The following is a 20,625-nucleotide window of genomic DNA, read 5'->3' on the forward strand; positions in this document are numbered from 1 at the left end:
GAGCACATTTGCTGCGGTAGACATCGCAGATATTGCATTTCTTTCGGTTGAATGCTGCTGCTGTTGCTGTGGCGTTATTATACTTGGATGCCATTCGCCCCGCTGATTGAATTGCCAATTTTCGGTTTTAATGTGCGGAATTTTATTTATTTTTATTTTTCAATTTTCGCCGAAAAGAACGTTTTATGTCCACTCATTTAATTGATTGCTTTGATTTCATTTCGAGAATTCAAATTGCATAATGCGAAAAAAAGAGCAGAAAAATTACCGGCGTCTCATTTATTTGAATGGGGCTGGCTGGACTTCATTCATCGTCGGTTATTTTTTTTTGTTCTTTTATTAATCGATTTTAATTTAATTTAAACACATGGTGCAACCATTTCCACAATGAACATTCGATCGCTGGCTACATGCATTGCAACAATCTGCTTCTTGTTGTTGTTTCTTCGATAAATTGTCGTTCACCAATCCAAATCCAACGATTTCAACGGGAGTGCCTGTCGTGGTAGATGAAGCTATTACATAAATGGCCCAATTTAAGAAATTTCAATCACAATTTTCAGCGAATGAGACAAAATCCTTCTTTTTAATTGAATCCATTCATTTTTTAAGTTCAAAATTGCAAACCTTGACTGAAACTCGCTGAAAGAAACTCAAAGGAAAAAATGTCATTGGTTTTAGATTCAAAAATTCATTTATTGCATGTACATGTTTGAATAGCAATATCAATACAGTGTTTAGATTTAAATGAGACTTGCTTAAGAATTAAATTTGATTGAATATATGTGTGTGTGTGTTGGTTAAAGGAGCATCATTTATTGACTAATCGAAAAAAGTGTTTTTTTCTCTTCAAATATTCTGAATGGTTTATACTTCAACTCTAAAATCAGTGTGTTATGTAACTCAAATTCGTTGCTTGCGAGAGATTGATTTCAAATAGTTAAGCCGAAGAAAAAAGAAACACAATCGTTTGATGTTTACATTAGTGTATTTAGATGTTTTTCACTTTAATAACCTATGATATATCAAATGAGCGTCCTTTATTTGACCCTTAAAATCAAAGTCGCATATTATTTATGTTGTTTTTTTTTGTTTTGTCGTTTCATTGTAACACTTACAGTCTAAGCACGCTTTTGAATTTCTACGAGTAAAAAATCATAGAAGCTACTGAAGCAATCAAATTTAGTTGTAGAAATTAAAGAGATATAATTAGCTAAACTAATTTGCTTTATTCTAACTTGAATTTGATTCATTATTATTATCCTACTGTACAAACTATTCAATTGGATTTCGTCACCTCTTCCTTCGACCAGAGGAGCCGAGAAAAGAGTTAATATTCTTATAACCGAAAGATCGATTTTTTCTTTTAATGACAAAAAATTCAACTAAAATATTGTTTACTCTTCAATTTTCGATAAAAGTTCCTTTAACCAAAAGAAAATGAATAAAAGAATGTTTAAATGTAATGCCTTTGGTCTTTTTACTTCGATTCTTTTTTGCATTCTTTTGTTTTTCAATATGATTTTTGCCCTAATTGTTTTGGTATTTCTAGCGAATGCTTAGTTAACTATGTGCAGGTATGTAATACATTCAGAGGATAATAATATGTTTTGTCATCTTTCGAGATATTATTTGGAAATTAATGTGTAATTTTGTGTGCAAACATGCAATGAATTCTTGGTATAACTGAAAATCATTGATGGCTTCTTGATCGTTGTTAAAATTTGAAATAAAAATTGATTTTCGGTGGCTCATAAAACAGATTTTCTCTCAATAAAATTTGATGAGAGGCATACAAAAACTATTCAGAATGAATTAGTTTGGTGCTATCATTGATATTAGGTATAGATTCCTGATTAAATATATATATTCAAATATATGTATATATCGAGAGAGAGAGAGAGAGAGAGAGAGAGAGAGAGAGAGAGTGTGTGTGTGTGTATTCTTATTCATGTTTCAGCGCGGTGTATATTTGTTGCATCAAATTTGACCTCAACCAGTGTAATTTTGGTCAAACAATCGGTATATAATTTGCTAAAAACAAACATAGTTTCAACATTGATATTTACATTTCATAGATAATCAATGAGAGAGACCGAAAATAAAACGCATAAAGCTCCTTAAATCGAAACTTCCACGGCTTCGTTATTGTTAATGGGCTCTTTGTCGACAACAATATCAGCATCAATGTCGCTTCCGTCATCTATTTCACCGCCTTCGGCTGTTGCAACACTGCTCGGTGTGTATATGCCTTCTGAATACGTGACCTTCCCAAAGAATTGACGAATTTCGTCGAAACAGTTTTCCTCGGATTCCAATTCGTTCGATGATGGCGAATCACCGGCGCTTAGCCCCAAACCGTTCACATCGGTTTCGTGCTTCTTCAAGTGTCGATCCTGGACATAGTAAATTGAAAATTTAATCATTGATGTTTACGGGAAATTATGATGATATCTAAAGCTATTTTTATTTTTGAATTACCAAATTAGTTTGTTGTCCGAAGCAACGTTCACACAAATGACACCGATACGGCTTTTCTTTATTGTGAATATTTCGCACATGTCGTTGCAAATTGCTGGAAATGCTGAATGATCGTTCACAATATTTGCATTGATATGGTTGTTCACCGGTGTGGGTGCGCAGATGTCTCGTCAAATTGGCTGATCGCGGGAAAACTTTTGCGCAGAATTTGCAGGCATAACGATCCTTAGCTTTTCCACCATTGTGATGGCTGTTATTTAGGCTTGGTGGAAATCCAGCACCAGCTGCCATTAGGGCATCATGGAAGGGTTTGCTAAAGGCCGCACCACCGCCCAACATATCAACGGGTGCTCGTGTCAAATGGGGTAAAAAGGGGAACGGCCGCTGAAATCCGCGTTGTTGATTGTAGAATGCTTCCAGAAGCATTGGATGAATCGGTCGTGGGTATGCCATCGGTGGATTTGGTGGTGACGGTGACAATGACAAGGACGGCTCGGGCGATGGTGACGGCGTTGGCGAAGCGCGGAACAGTTTTGATTTTGGCTCCTCAACCGGTGATGCACTTTCACTTCGTTTGGAACTTTTGTTCAGTGACAAGTCAAGCGGTTGCTCAGATGCTGTTGATGTATCCTAATGAAGGAATAGCAAAACCGGATTAATATTTTGTAATAAGAACCGAAGGAATATCGATCTTTTGACGAATTATTTACCTTTTCATCTGCATCAGACATTTTTCGTTGTTTCGGTGGTGAATTGTATTCCGAGTCGGAATTATCGGTTTTTCGTTTGGTTTCTTTCTTCATCGTCAATTCTTCAATGCTCAAGAATGATTTCGAGCGTTTTTGGCAGCGTTCAGGCGATCGCACCGGCTCATTTCGAATGTAATTGTCTTCGTTGCTGTTTTTCTTTGAGCTATTATTGTTGTTGTTGTAAATTTTCGAAGGATGTTGCATGCTGATGGGGATCGGGCGACTCGGTGACGGTATTAAGTTACTTGAAGCTTCTTCGGCTGTCGGTGGTGACACTTTGATTGAATTCTCTTGAGCAGCGGACAATGATCGAACCGGGGTTTTTCCTTCGGGTTGCGTTGGCCGGTCCAATGCATGTTGTGCCGTTGGGAACAGCAATGGGAATGGCGTTTGTGCGGCACCATTTTGATGGAAAATGCGCTGCCAATCTGGTGTGTATGGTGGGAAACCGGGTGTAAAGAATGGTGCCGATCCGGGCAACATCAAGAATGGATTTGGACGTGAAGCCATTGGTAATTGTGGTACAGGTGAGCCCAAAAACGATTGATTCGAATGTGTTGCACTGTTTGGTGGCGATGATAGCGAATTTGAATGCTGTTGAGATGTAATGGATGGTGGACCCGATGTCGTATCACAAAATCGCTTATGTTTCGATAACGAGGTGACCGTGCTGAAACTTTGGGTGCACTTCTGGCACTTGATTTGCATACGACAATCGGCGTGCATGCGCTTGTGTCGGCACAAGTTTGAGAATTGCGTGTACGCCTTTAAGCAAACCTCGCACTGAAACGGTTTCACCGATGAATGGATGTGGGTATGTTGTTTGCGACCAGATTCAGTGGCAAATGTTTTGCCACACTCACTGCAGGGATAGGCGCGGGCACCTTTATGTCGGTTACGAATGTGCCTTTGCAAATTAGATGCGTCAGTGAATACCTGCAGACAGAAAAAAAAACAAGATGCAAAAAATTAACAATTATTATTCAACAATCTCTTCTCCTTCCTCATAAATATTCATAACAATAGGCACACAGAGTAATATGTCTCACAGTTCAGTTGATAAAGATCGAACAATAAAACGCACAAATAATTATGAATAAAAAACGACAATCGATCAATCTTTATTGTTAGAGGTGACAATAATCAGTCGGCATTTTGTTATTTTCGAATATATGGAACGATCGTAACGCATGATGAAACAATCATAACTAATCGAAAATGTGTCTTTTACTGTCAAAATTGCGAAACACGCACAGCTTCTGTCGAACAACGATGAACAACGAAGGAGAAACAAATTGGTCAATATAACTCGGAACGAACGCTTGCGACGCACGCACCACAGTCTTCAATTGATGTTTCTTGCCTATTGATTCATCGATTTCGTTGGCTCGTTCGTTTCTTTTCGTCTGTCGGCTACGTGTTGTTGTTTTTTTCTTTCTTTCTTTCGAAGGTAGATGGTTTTCTTGAACCCATTTCTATGAAAACAAAAGTACGTTGAAAACGAAATTTCGATCGCCGCAATACGCAGATCTAATTTATTGATTATGAATTGACCTAAATGGATCGCACAATTTTCAATTCAATATTATCGTGTGTTTGTTCATTCACTTCGTTCCAATTTGGTGGCCATTGTTGCTCCGGTACATTTTGGCTCAATTTCATTGTGTCCAAATTCATTTAAAATGAGTGCATTCAATGTTTTGGATCCGAAAAATTAAAATGTATTGTCAAAAGTTGGAAAATGTGTACGCGGCAGCGGCGGTCACCAAGGTTACACATCAATTCTACGGTTCCAGTAGATATATATATTCGAAAATAATAAAGACAATGTGTCAGTTGCCACAGTTTAAAGGTTGCTGCAATTTGTGCTCAATTAACTCGATCACATGACACTCACGAACCTCATGCGCTTTCATGGCTTTAGGTGGATTTTATTGTGGCGCTCCCACCAAATGCAATAAATGCTGTAAAACCTGTCGTTATACAACATAGAATCTTATTGCTAGGTGTCTAGAACTCAAATTCATAGTCTCATTTGGACATGTGGCAAGCGGGCATGACATTTTGACAATATTTTTTTGATTTAAAAAAAAGTCAAACAGCTACTTATGAAGTTGTTTCCTTGAGAGGTTACGTGGCGATCACTTCGGATTATCCATGCTGATAACATTCGAGCTTACATTTTGCAAAAAAAAATGAAACGGCCAACTTTTCACTTGTACACGCATGATAATCGATGGGAGAGAGAGAGAAAAATTATCACCTTCCTTTAATCGAAATCAAAGACGTTTTTCATTTTGAATTTTTCGATTTGCTTGTCACAAAATACGGTGATTTTTGTTTTCGTTCGCTCTCTCGCTTCAGTCATCAACATCCAAGTGATAATTACGTATATTAAATCCAAAACATTGTACTTAAAGCATTAAACATTCATTTCTTTTTTATATGGCACGAATATTTTGAATGTGCCCGAGAAATACATGTACACACGATATGCGATGCATTTATGCACCAAATAAGATCAAAGTTTGACGAGGAACCGGAATGACACGCATTGAACGCCGCCGCCTGCGTTCGCATGAATCGAAACGAAGAACGAGAGTGAGGATTAAACCGCTTTTTGAAGAGAGCGAACGAAAAAAAAGCAACGTTGGATAAATGGTAAGTCAACATTTCTGAAATGACATTTAATGGTTAAACCATCAATTAAATTTGTGCATTTTTCTCACTTTCAACGAGAAAATTGACCATTATGCGCGCGCTATTTTTACATAATTGTGCATGGAATTGGTGCTCAGCGCGCGCGCGCGGGTGTAGGATCGCGGCCTACAAAGTCATTATTTCGTACATGTACCACAGAATATTATGAAGGAAAGCATGGCAACTGAAGAGAAACCGAAGCACAAGAAGATGGAATTGAGATCATTGCGTATATTAAATAAACAATAGTCCTTCAGGCTGTGCATACCAACACACGATATGATAAGAAGCAACTGAATGCTGCCGCACTACTCCAGCACACCAAACGTACGAACACATGAAGATTTAATTTTAAAGCCAAAACAATGTAAAGTGTTGTACCACACTGAAAACGAAATTAGTAAAGGGGGATTTCCTCTGGCTAATTTTCACAATATCTTATCTCGATTATTTTTTGTTTTTGTTTTCGTCTTCTTTTCTGTAACTCTTTGCGTTTAAGTGCAGTGAAACCAAGCCAAAAAAAAATAACTTTCATTATCTTTTTATCAGTGCATAAATTGAAATTAAAACCAAAACTTCAAGCGAATAAAAAAAATCGCCGAAAAATGGCAGGCATCAGATTTACGAGGTGTTTTTTTATTGCAATCAGCGACGCACATGGTGAGCGCTTATCGCGTCAACTGATTTTTTAATTTCCATTGCGTATTTTTATTGTTGTTTTCAGCATGCGGCTCAGCCATGCATTATGCATAAAATGCATTTTCTTTGTGCCAGTACTCGATGTTAATTTAATATTTTGGGCTGGATATAAAACTCCAAAACCGAAAAAAATAAACATCGACAGCAAACAGATCAAGCGTGAGATCAGTGTGTGGCTAGTAGTACTGAAAGACAGAGAGAAATAAGTAGCATAAATGATATGGCACTTGACACTGTTCGTACTCCAATCTCACCCATTTTTGGCGGCTAAATTCTCAGCACATTGGCTAATTCGGTATTCCGCTGCGAATCCATTCAATGTGTCAGCGTTGTGAAAACGTTTAAGCGAAGCACGATTGAGGCGAAGCATGCGCTCATAGTACGGCTGTCGGCTATTTCATACCCAGCCATAAATACATACACTCAATAAGTTTTCCTTCTCCGTTCGGCCCGTTCGTTGCTTGGTTGATTTTTCGGGTTTGGCATAACAAAAAAAAATTAATAATTATCACAGCATGATATCGATATAAATGTTATTAATCCTGTTGAGCATATAAATTTTTCAGATTTAATAATTTATACGATCGCAAAACATGTGGCCGCATGTATGCATATGGCCACAAGTATTTCTTTTTGCCATGGAGCGAACGTGAAAATAACAATTGGTCCAAAGCTATGGAAAAAACAACACACATCGAATCTCAAAAAAGCGAAATTTTTATTCATTTGAATACGAGTCATACGGGCGTCTGGGCAAAAGAAAACGGTGAAAAAAAGCATTTTTGATTCAGGTTCTTTTTCACTGTCTGCACATATTTACGAAGACTCTTGCTCGTTGTTTATAAATATTTTTATAGGCTCAAATGTCTAAAAAAATTATCTCACTCATGCTTCCGTATAGCTGGCTTAATCAGTGAGCCTTGCCCGCGATATTCGACGAGACCTCTGACCAAGTCAAGTGTTGAAAAATGGCTTTGAAGTTGTTATTATTGTTTTGTTTTGGTCGAAAATTGTGCAATGAATCGTAAATGTTGTTTACATTTTCACGTTAATTTTTAATCAAAAAAATCTCGACGTACAACAGCTCTTGCACTTCCTCGTCGGAAATGCGATGTTTGCACGTGAACTGCACAGTACCAAAGACGAATTTGTTGCAACTCCGTTGAGATAAACAACAATGCCAATGTGACTGACAGGCAAACAGCTTAGTTTACGAAATCGTCGTTGACGGTGTCACATTTGATTTGTTCGATTGTAATTGAATTGATTTCATAAGGTCCGTCTCCGAAATCCGGATATTAGGGAAGCTCTATGAAATAAATCAATCAGCGGTGGTACACCATTAAAATTGTAGACAATGTAATACGTGTTACAAGTCCAAATTAAAATTTGATTAATCCAATTACAACGCCTACGATCGATTGTTCCTCTTATTGATGTCAAAACCGTTTCGAATGTAACTGGTTTGGTTTGGTTTGGATTGCGTTTGCGTTCATTTTTTTTCTCTTCGTAGATTCATTTATTCCAGGCGATCACCTCACAAACACTCATGACCAGACACAATAAGTTAGGCGATGGCGGCTCAAAATCCGTCCATAAAAAATGTGTCTCCGGTTTCTAAAACAAGATCTTCCACGCGAGTGCTCGCCACTCCGATCTGCTAGCGGCATGTGTGTGTGTATTTTCGTCAGTTGGACGATTGTATTTCAGTTTTTCTTTGTCTTCACTTATTTCGCGTCCACTCGATTCGTTCATGTTTGCGCAATGATTCTTCAGTATTTGAAATTGAAATTAATCGAAATGAATGGAGTGAAAAGACACACACAAAAATCGAAAATCCAACGATAAATAATTTTGCAGTGAGAAAAATGCTAGGCATACATAGAATCAAGACCAAATATAGACGCGCGTCAATAGTGATCAAAATGTGTGGTCCCACACAGCGACTCCGCATACATATGAACAATCAAAAGAGACGAGAAAAAAAATTGATGAAAATAATGTGATCCAATTTCAAGAAGTTCGCTTAACAATCGATTTAATACGCAAACGATCATTAATTAAAAATCTCTTTTGAGATCGATTCGGTTGCCGTGCAAGCGATCACCAAGCAGCCCCGCACAGAGAAAGAGAGACAAGCCTAATACAATGTGATACACATTTTGGTAATTCTTCTCTTTTCTCCATGTTCATCGGACAAGATTTCTTTTTGTTGCTACGCATCGTGTTTTCGATCATGTTTTCGATTGTTTAAATACAATTTCCCTTTCTCATTCCTGCCTAATTAAAGAGACAACAATGCTAAACGCAAATGAAATGAAGAAAGAAGCCGATCGCACAATGTCGAAGCACAACATTACAGCGAGAGAAGTAAAATCGAAATCGGTGAACTGAACTGAACTGAACGCGAACAACGCCGATCGAAACGCATTGCAAGAACGAGAGTGACATGCGAGCGAATGAGAGAGAGAGAGAGGGAGAGAGAGAGACGTGTATACACCACGCGTAAAAAATGTGTACACGCGCAAATTGGAATGTCTTTTGTACTCGCCCATTCATTTACTCGGCGAATTTATACCGTTTATTTACACAAAAGAAACACGGACCGGACCGGACCGGACCGATCAGAAGAAACAAAGAAAAAATTATTCAATCGTTCAAAATGTAAAGTACAGGGGCAGAGCGATGAAAAACCAACAACTTTTCATTCTTGATCTCAACAAATTGATCGATTTAAAATGAAATTTTCCCTTTTTTCTTCTCTCTCCTTGAATTGATCAGTGCACCCATGTTCAAATTAAAGTTGTTTGTCCCGAATTACTTTTCGATTTTTTACGCTTCGCTATCCAATTTGCTGGTCATTTTGAGTGGAGAGATGCATAAGTGCTATCAAACCAGAAGCAATGGAAGAAAAAGAAGCGCGAAACCATCTTAATTTTGTGTGTTCTGGGTTTGAATCAAGTGGTCTTCCAGCTATTCCAAAGATAAACAATATTCAGGCCTTCAATTTACATGCAATCACAAAAATGTGTACGCGGTGCACACAACTCCTTCGCCTCACAGCACTGATCAAGGCAAAATTCGTTGCGTTCATGCCATGCCATGGCATGGCATGGCATGGAAATATGCAGATTTTGCGAACGAGATTCGGATCAAATGTCACTAGTAAGCTCCGAACGATACACAAATATTAAATAATTATGTCACGACTTCATGACAAATTCATCTCGTTTTATTTGTTCGTATGCGCTTTATATAATATAATCAAATGCACTCAAATAAAAGCAAACGGAACCGAGAGACTTCTAGCTAACAACTCAGAGAAGAGAGAAAAAAAGCAGTGCAACAAAAATTGTACAATTTATGGAGCTGATTGCGGCAAATGACGATGTTGTTTTTCAATGAAATCCACCGCAGAGTCGAAGAAAAAAAAACCAAATCCAGACACTCATCGTCCATAAATTAAAAAGTCAAACGTAGAATACATTTTTTTTTTGCATATGAAAAGGTATTGCATACTACACAGACAGACAATTTGGAATTGCATTCATCTCGAGGGAGCCAACAAATTATTATTATATTTTTTGATTTACATTTGCAAGGATGCGGTCGCGAGTATGCAACGCAAATTGAGCAACGATTTTAGTTTTCCAAAGTTTCTATGCGAAAACGGTTCGTAGTACACACATATACACACACATACACACGATGCAACGAGTACAAAGTTTCGCTTTCGTTTTTGATTGGTTAATATTGAATGTGACACCGCAGCAAAATTATGATGCCGTCAAAGCAATCGTTGCAGTTCATAAATACTACGACTTTTCCGGAGCTACGTTTAGATTTATCGTTGGCTCGGTTTCTAGCCAGTTTATGCGCAATGGTTCTACACACAGTGTATGCATGTGCTTGATTCGGGCTGGCTTGTGCGCACACTGCTTGGAAGCTATTCATAAATTGAAAATTTGTTTAAGATTTAGTCGAAATCAAATTGTTTTTTTTTCTTCGCTCTGCGTAGAAAAAAAAACTGAATCGAATTCAACTGAACTCGTTTCATTGGGTGACTTGCGATGTCATTTGGTAACAGCACGAACCCGTTCGGATGAAATCGTTCGTGTTCATCTGATTTTTGTCATCTTTTTATTCTTACTTTTGTCGCGATTTTTTTCTGCTCGTTTTCCACAGAAATTGAAAGAGACGAAGAAAAAATCGAGTCATAAATAACAGCCTTTGGAAAACACGTGTCACACTCGAATTAACGTTATAAATTTGCATTTACAAGAAGACGACGATGGAATGAACGAAAAAAAATCTTTTTTTTCTATGCTTCGTGAATACCGAAAAAACAAAACTCGAATATTTGGAATTGTATTTTGAAAATAAATGTATCAAAACGAAAAAAGAAGAATTCCTGTTTTGGTGCAACGATTACGGTAATCAGTATGAAAACAGTTGTGCGATGGTGTTGAATAATCATATCGACGTGTTTCCAACAGAAATGTCTTTTTTCGCGCCTGTCAGTTACTTAATCTTTTCTATGAATTGTACTCTTTTTCGTTCATTTGCACAATAAGCAGCACACGATTCATTTCAGAGCAAGAGCAAGAGCGTCTTTGAGTTTTGTCGACATTCGGGTGAAACGATTTTCATTTTTGGGTAGCCCGACGCGATAGACGATAGAATGCCGCAGAGATTTGGTGCGCTTTGATGAAAGGTTAGACAGTGAGTTAACGTCAATAGATTCATTCCCTTTCGATAGATCGATCGATGGATATAGCTCATGGGGAGAGACCCAATGAATATAGCTCATTGAGGCAAATGTGGAATGTTTGAAAGCGAATTTTCAATTTAACACCAAATTCTTCACGACGAACATAAATAACCCGTGAGATTGAAGAATGAGATCGATAGAGTGTCCACGCTGCAGGGGAAAACAGAGCGAGCGAGCAAGCGAGAGAGAGAGAGAGAAACACGCAATCGATACGGAAAATGATACCGAAGTTTTGATCAATTTCGCGCGCCGTGTTGATTTTGCGATAAACGATTTATTTATTGGCTTCGGATCGCCTGATAGATCTTTTGCGTATGTTTGTGTGTATGTGAGTACTGAGTACGGTTTAAAATATGTAAATTGTTTTAAAATTTATATCAAGATTTATGGGCGCAAATATTTTCGTTGCTTCGTACGAGGGAAAGAGATCCATGATCTTGCGCGTTTGTTCGGTTTGGGTTTGAATGCGCGAAAAATATTCCACATATGCGATCGATAAAATCGATTAAACACTGCGACGGTCTTAGCAGCAGCACAGCACACAGTTTCAAAAGTCGGAGAGCTTGTTCCCTCTTTTATGGTGATTTTTCGCACATCGTTTTTTATGCGCGCTCTGCGATTCTCACTCGCAGCCAGCACTGAACTGAGTAGTTGTGTGTGCCGTTTGGATTAAGTTCTTGTTTTGCTTCTTTGTGGCATTTGACCCAAATTCCCACACACAAAACCGATTCATGTAAAACATTTCTTTTTTTTTCTGCTGACTGTTAAGTGAGTATTGATTTCCTTCGGTCGAATCAAATACATGATAAAATTTAAAAACATACATGCTCATAAACACGAAATTAAAATCTGATTATTATCACCTTCTGTCGATTGGTACTTTGAATAAATTATCTTCATGTTCTGGATATACTTATTTGTACGCGTTGAATTGCGAAATCTGAACCGTTTCTTTCTACATATCACTCGCTGAATGAAATTCGAAGAATCGAAAATCCAAAACAAATCGAAAAGAGAGAAATCCATTTGCACTTACCTTTGAGCAGTTTTCGCAAGGAAACCTCCGAACTTCACCGTGTTGCAATGCTTTATGTCGCAGAAGTGATGGGCGATGCGAAAAACCTTGCGAACAATGTTCGCAACGATAATTGTCTTTTTTAAAGTTGTGACACAAGATCAAATGACTGTCAAGTCTAGATTGAGGGGAAACGGAAAAAGAAAGCAAAATCATTAAAATATGATTTCTTTTTTTCACTTAAAACCTACAGCGCTCAACAATACTTTCATTTCATGCAAACTGCACACGAATGCGATTAATATTTAATGTGCATTTGTGTGATTTAGCATGTCAAAAGACAATAATATATCGAATAGATTTTCCATTTAAATTAGAATAATAGAATTAGATGTGGAAAAATGCAAGTTTGTCATGTTGAAAGCGAAATGTTGTGTATCTTCACTTCGTACACACACACACACACACACGAAGCGAAATAATCCACAGCCAATGTTTTATACAACGGCATTTCCTACTAATTTACATCAAACCACTCCAACCGGGCAACTGGACATGATTTTATTTAAATCTTTCACACTAGCGCGATTAAAGCCATAGATATGGAATTTTATTAAGGCCAATTTGGTTGTGCGCATTCATGCACTTCTGATTTTTATTCCTTTTAATTTCGATTCGTCCATAATTGTAGTGCCAAGCATTCGGAGGATTCTCAATGGCCAATTGACACGCGAAGCGACGCTATTCATTATTTGATGACACACATTTCTTTATTTTTTTTTCTGTTCCAAAACCACTTTTATGAGCATGTGATGGGTGTCGCAACATGAATAGCGCCAATATCGCATATTTGATCAGTTAATATGTGCGACAAAGATTTGAAGCGATATCTCAATTCAATGGCGACGAAAAATGATTTAATGGATACTCATTACGCCTTTTAGCTTGTTTTTTTTCCTCTTTCTTTTCGTCTAATAAATAGTTTTTTTTTCATGCTTTTGTGTGTTGTGTCGAAAGAGTGGAACGGCTCAAAATCTCGTTAATATAAAGTTGATGAATATAGTTTCAACGACGAACGATACACATTGATTGGATGGCCGCGCGGTTCATTTGAATGAAAATCGAAGTTGAATTACCGCATCAATCGTGAATATGTATGTAAGTGTACTATATGGACGCTAGCTATTAGGTTCTCTATCTGCAAAAATGAACTGTATTCCATCGGACTACATACGGCGACATTTGACAAAAGACTAAATTATATTTGCCACAAATCATACAATGTTTGCGTGGGTCATGTGAATATATCGGCCATATGGCTGTGGTGCATTGCTGCACAAATCAGCGTGTACAAACCAGCCAAACCGCCATTCGCAACGTAACATTTTGAAGGAGACGAGAGGAGAGAAAAAAAATCGTATCCACTAAAAATTCAGCTGTCTTAATTTGTCAACACTCGCGAATTGAACAACATTTTCATAATTTAATTGAACCGAAAATCAGCTAGATTGATCGAGAATATGGATCTGGTTTGGTAAATCAAAATCGATGCGGTGCATACATAAACGCGGTAATTGCGTTTAAATGCAATTTGTGATGACTTTGGACGTGTACGTGTAGCAACAGCAACGGCAACAACAAAAATCAATTACACGCACATCAGATTTTGATCAAGATCGCGTTCGTTTTCATGACGACGGCGACAACGACGACAGAAAAAGACGACAGAGAACATTATTGAAATTATTACAAGAACGATCGTTTGTTGTGCTGTGTGTTTGATATACACAACGAGTAACAATGAAAATTATATATTACAGATTAGTAGGCCATTTGAATCCTTCTACACATGTGAGCACCTTTGCTTCACAGTTGTTGACAATGTGTAATGAGATTGCAAAGAGAGAGAGAAAAAGCACATGGCTTGCGACAAAGTGAATGCAAATCGAGTGAAAAATGCTAGCACCGCTGCTGATCGAATCGAACGTGAAATATCGGCCGCACACACCGTTCCAATTATGAGTGGAAAAAAAAGCAATGATTTGTGCGTTTTCGATATTTATTTGTTAGTACATCTACGCCAACAAAGCAAACAAACGAACATACAAAGCACTGTATGAACGCTCGCAAATGTGTAATAGCAAAAGCAGCAGGCATTCACGAAAAAAACCTTCAAAAGAGCATCCGAACAGCCATTTGTTTTCATGAAGCTTTGATTTGACGCAGTAAAGGTAGTCATAGTAGTTGCAATTATTCACTAATTGTACGCACGAATGCGCGCGCCCTCTCTCTCTCTCTCTCTCTCTCTCTCTTTCACACATATGCTATGTCCCGAACGTTTGTGTGTATGTACCTTTTAAAAAGATGATAATTATTATCGAATAATTATTGGTTAAGCGAGAGGAGAGAAAAAAAATTATTGAGTACATTGGGAGATTCAAAAATTGATTGAATATGCGTGTTCAACATTCGGGCAGACCAGCGTGATGTGACGATGTGAATAAATGAACACAAATATCACATATAATCATTGCCATTGCGCGCACACACACTCATCGTAGTCCATGTCATTTGTTTAAATGGCCGGCAAAATAAAGCGAGAGTGAAAAAAAAGAGTCATACATCGAAAACACAAAAGTTATGGCTTGTAAACGCACTGTACATGAACATGACAATATGTAAATAGTATAATACACAATTTATGATATGTCGCGCATTAACAACTTCAACTGGAACACACAGCATAGCAATCTTATTGCGGCACAAAACTGTAATTAAAAGCATTCATCGCGATTATTATGTATTGACAGTGAATGAGTAAATTAAGACGACGACGACGATGACGACGAAACTGGATTCAGTGCAATTTTGCGTGTTGAACTACGCGCGGTGCTGTTGTCGCGTTGCGAGCAGAAAAAACCACAAAATCAACATCAATAACAACAGCCAAGCGATTTTGATTGCGATGTGCTTGATGTGTTGGCACTTTTAAGGCTGTCGAATAGATACAAATTCGCATTTAAGCCTGTTTAATGATCGTTTAGCTAAACGGTACAATTAATTGGCAGAACACAATTAAAAACGTGTGTAATCACCGATCCGACTATGTGTTTGCTTGTTAATCATATCTCAATGTTTCCTCGTATATTCACTGCGGTGGCTTACACAAATTCAACCACCAGCAAACAAAATAAACGACAACGAAGACAAAAAACCAAAAATCATCAAGCAATGGGCGAGCACAAAGCCACAAGTTGTAATTACTACAGCCGAAAAAATTATTCGAATTTTGTGATTGAAAAGGAAGAATTTTCTTCCTGGGAAAATCAACGCTTTAGTTAGACGTTACAAACGGGTTATCAACACTTTTTTCCTTCACAACCCTCATAAATGAACTAAAAAAAACACATGACACATTTCAATTGACCACATCGAAATCATTTTTGTAGAGAGGAAAATAACAACAACAATATTGTACTTTTTCCGCCGTCGATGCAACTATTTAACATTCAATCCCTTTGTTTGATGTGTACACTGTACACTAATATCGTGTTTCAATTGATTCTTATTGTCATCAAACTGAAATGTTGTCGAGTCCTACTTGCATTGAGGCCCGCTATTATTTCCACTATCAACACGATTAACATCGTTAAGTACCGTGTATTCGGAATTCGGTGAGAAAAAATAAACACTAAATTACTATTTACGACGGCGCTTTGACGATTTGTTTAATATTTGATAAATAACAATCAATTACCAGTGTATGGCTATAGCAATTGATTTGTGTTTCGTTTTGAGGGCGTTGCTTTACTTTTGAAAATGAATAACTACGCATCGTTTGAAGTTTTATTCTTTGAATTTATGTGAACGAATTTTCAATGAAATCTGATGGGAACAAATCGGGGCACACAAGAAAGAAAATGTTACTTACTGTTCGAGATCGACGCACAGCCTTTCGCACTCAGGACACTGAAATTCAATGCGTCCTTCGTCGTCACTTGCTTCCGGATCTGCGTCGATCGATATATTTAAATCACTTTTGTTACTTTGTAAATCGTGAGCGGTGCCAAAATCTTCCTCGATAGCGCCACTATGCTGGGAGCCTGCAATTATACCAAAAAAAAAAAAAAAAAAAAAAAAAAACAAATTATAAACTCATTATTTGTAAGACTGAATTTAATGCGTTAAATGTAATGGATTGACATGGTTGTTGCCACCCAAATCATGTATTGACGTCACTAAATATGCTGTTCACTCATATGAGTGATTAAGACCAAACTAAAAATAAATTTGGACAAGAAAAAAAATGCACCACTGACAACCTTCATTCACTTTGGTAAATAGGCTTTGCCACATGCGAATTGCACTTAAACCAGAATTTGTATAAATGTTACATTTTGAAATGCAATAACTCAATACCCAATGTTTGGTGCAAGCATTTCTTGAAACAGAAAACGGCCTGTTGAAATTATTCGTACGATCGAATTTGCAAAAAATTATTTTGGCGTCAAGCCTCCCGAACCGAAAAGAAAAGAGAGAGAGAGAGAGAGAGAGAGAGAGAGAGAGAGATAGAGAGAGAGACAGCAAAGCGAGGAAAGGTGAAAAATAGCCGAAAAGTTTTTGGTTAATCAATCATCATTATCATCTGGCTTTCGATTTTGCATAAACAAAATGTAGATTAAAATGAAAGTAAAAAAACGTCAGACCCATGAGAATCGAACTTGCCGCCCGAAAGGTGTATAAATTGATCTTTATTTCTCCTTATGAGCTGGTTTTATTCGTTGGAAATTTCATTCGCGTCGTTCGATCGCTCACTCACCCGCTCACTCCCTTCCCTTTTCGGCCAATGTGGCTTTTGTTTAACAATATTTATACAAACTTAATCGAGTTTTTGAAGCCGCTGTTGCTTCTTTGTCGTCGACATTCAAAATTATGGATCAAAATGAATATTTCATAAAAAAATGAAATAAAACAAAATTCGGCAGCTCGACGATGGTAATTTAATTTATGTATTTATATGTGTGTATATGTTTTCAAAGCAATCTTGCAACCGTCTTCATTACATTTGATTTAATTCAACCCGTTTTTCTTGCTGTTGCCAACGAGAGAAGAAAAAACTGAACCCTACGTATAGTACATATGAAATTCACACACAAATCTTCGGATATTTTGTTGAAATTTCATCGAATCGCCTGCTTTTTTTGGCTCGAGTCGCATGCTTCGATTGTAAATTGGCCGCAAGGTTAAATGAAATTAATCATTAAGGCGAAGGAATAGCTTCATAAATCATATGATTTTTTCTTTTCGGGCAGTTTACATTTACGCGTATTCGTTGCAACGTTTTATGCATATGTACTTTCAATATGATCGATCGTTTTGTTGTTGTTGCATCGAAATTTTGTTCATAAATTATTACGTTTTTTTTTAATCAAAAAATTGTCATAAAAATACAATTAAACAAAAAAATATTACATACTTTGCCCTTAACTATACGAAATAAATGAAATAAAACACTAAACAAAGCGGAATAGCTTCTTTTTCACTGTTTAAAGACTTCGAATTGTATGACGATGATTCAACAAATGATGATTTACACAGAGACTCATATCGCACTTGTAAAAAAAACATCCGTATTCGTCTTCAGCCACTTTACGATTGAACATCCTCTCGGAAGTGGACGAGTAATAAAGTCACACTGAAGCTAACCGAAGAAACAATCAAACGATAGCATTTCTCGATGCGGAAAAAAATGTGGTGTTCGAACGATAGTTCTGTTGCATTCTAACAAATTAACATGCAAATTGACAGGGGATAGCGGATAGCGCACCACGTAAATTCACATTAAAGGTGAACCGTGTACACGTTTCATCGTTCGGTGTGATCTACATCGATACACACACACACGGTAGTCTCTAGAAGCGGACTACCGTCGCATCCACCTACTTGACTGAAGGTGAAATTCACGTGTGTACAATTGCATTGGTGTAAGTGAATTCCGTGCTGTGGTCACCCCCTCCTCTGTTGCTATCGCATGCGATTATTAATTATTGTTATTTTTTATTGTTTTTTTTTGTTTCGTCGTTATACTGTGTGTCTCTTTGTCCCGTCTATCATACGCTCAGATCATAGAGCACCACCGATTTCATTGAAACTTCAAAAAGTCCTTTTTCGAAACGTATGCATCCGATTACGTAACGCCAACATGTTTTTCAATTTCACCAGTTCTTTCGAAAAAATACGTGCAGCTCATGAGCTCATGAAAAGCGATTCAAATGAATTAACCGACATGTGATTGTGTTTGTGATTCAACTGACCACGCACATTACACTGTATGCTGATTCAGGAAGAGAATCGTAACAACTGTATGAAGGGAGCAAGTGAGAGAGACAGACTTGAGGCAACGAATAGCCTTTAAACACAGTGTTAATTAAGGGTAAAAGCCAATTCACAAACATATCCACATTCAATGCATTGACTGTGCAGCCTTCATTGATTTCGAGCAACTGTTGCAAGTATTTCGTTTCCCTCTTTTGAATACTCAATTGTGCGTTTTGTTGTTGTTGTTGTTGTTGTTGTTGTTATTGAATTTCATATTTTCATGCTGAGAAATGATATGTGATTCAAAGCGACGACGGCAACGGCGGGCGATTACCATTTGGCATTCGATCAAATAGAGCAACTCAATCGCAGGTGAAAACATACCACTTCAATGATTTAATTTCACATCAATTGAATTGATGGTTTCAATAATATAAAAAAAAACACGTTTTGTTTTGTCTCCGTTTCGAAAAAATGAGGTTTAGACACGAGTCTGATTGAAATCAAGTTTGAAAATTGTCCAAGTTCATGCAATCGAAATTGAACTATAACCCACTGAAGTGTGTGTTTCCTTTTATACCTATTTTTTTCTGAATTAAGCCACTAGGTCTCTTTTCGGGGGTTGAAAAAAATCCCACGCTTTTATTCTCAACAAAGTCAAATGCCGTCTTTAGCATTTCAGATGTTCTCTTGCGAAATATTATTGCTGACGAATATAAACAAACAAGCGTAACAAAGAAAGTAAAGGCGAAAGAAACAAACACAGAACGATGAATGTCGTCCACCCTTGCAATGGTGCGCTATGTCCAAACGACAAATGTGCACAACGCAAAGGGGATCTTACGACAACTCAAAGAGAAATGCATAATAATGAACACAGGTATTTAGAATATTTAGAAATCCGGAACGAACGCTAACGGTTTTACCATATGTTGTTCCTTAAAAAATATAAAGGCGAATGGCACACATTTCGACAAATTACAGAGAAGGCGATGTGAACACTATGAGAAATTGGGAATTCTTATAGTCGATGCTTACTTCTTTCCATGTGAACTATTTGTTTCGAATGCCGCAAAGAGCAAGGCAAAATGTGGAGGAACAAAACAAAAATATGTACTTTTAATAGTAGAACACGTCGCACGATACACTAGCCCGATTAAAGGTATGCGTAGCCTCAAAGATGGCTTTACAAAACGACCATATGTCACTGCATTCGAGTTAAGTGAAGTGAAGACGCTTATTGTGTGTGTGAGAGAGAAAGAGAGAGACTTTAGACTATGCCGACGAAAGTCGAAACGAATGCAACGCACAGCGTGGGAAATTGGATGTGAAACAAAAGAACGCGCATTTTGTGGTGACTTATGGATTTTTTGGATGAATATCTACGGAGGCTTCTGGAGAAGACAATTAGAGAAATGAATATTTAGAGCTTTTCCCACGCAAAATTCAAGAATGAAATTCAATTTAATAATAATTTGTTGATTTATTAATAGACTCCTCTTTATTCATCCATCGAAATAATATTCTTGAACTTTATTAATTTTTTCTATCAAAGAATTGCAGCTTGACTGTAGCTCATTACCCTTTACAGTACCCATTTGAAGGATTCAATTTAAATCCAATTAAAATGCATTGAAATCTAATTTGGCGAAAGATTTAAATGGCTCACGATTAGGTCGATACGATCCCTTGCAACAGTTTCTATGAAATTAAACATGTTTTGCCAATGACAATGGATCAAAGTGAGCGTAATGAAAACACGCTCCTTTCCTATGAATTAAACCACTGTGTGATTGTGAAAATCTTGTTTATAGTGGCATTCAACATTTTTTAATCTTTTGATTGTAGTTATTTCTGCGGTTGGTTTGAATTTGAACAGAGTAATCCAATAA

General features: G+C 37.3%; 1 protein-coding gene across 2 annotated transcripts in view; it reads right to left on the reverse strand.

The window, feature by feature from the left end:
* Positions 1-671: 671 nt before the first annotated feature.
* The window catches only part of LOC129570744 (transcription factor hamlet-like), a 78,746-nt gene continuing 58,792 nt past the window's right edge, over positions 672-20,625 (reverse strand). For both annotated transcript variants that reach the window (XM_055450448.1, XM_055450447.1), the window contains exons 6-10: positions 16,347-16,518; positions 12,437-12,593; positions 3,192-4,166; positions 2,482-3,111; positions 672-2,396 (exon numbers count right to left, since the gene is read on the reverse strand). In XM_055450448.1, the coding sequence (XP_055306423.1) occupies positions 2,121-2,396; positions 2,482-3,111; positions 3,192-4,166; positions 12,437-12,593; positions 16,347-16,518 (2,210 nt within the window). In that variant the 3' untranslated portion in view covers positions 672-2,120. The remainder of the gene's footprint in view (positions 2,397-2,481; positions 3,112-3,191; positions 4,167-12,436; positions 12,594-16,346; positions 16,519-20,625) is intronic.

Source organism: Sitodiplosis mosellana, unplaced genomic scaffold, assembly GCF_009176505.1.
Source record: "Sitodiplosis mosellana isolate CC-2019 unplaced genomic scaffold, AAFC_SMos_1.0 Smas_scaffold_76, whole genome shotgun sequence".
Taxonomy (NCBI): domain Eukaryota; kingdom Metazoa; phylum Arthropoda; class Insecta; order Diptera; family Cecidomyiidae; genus Sitodiplosis; species Sitodiplosis mosellana.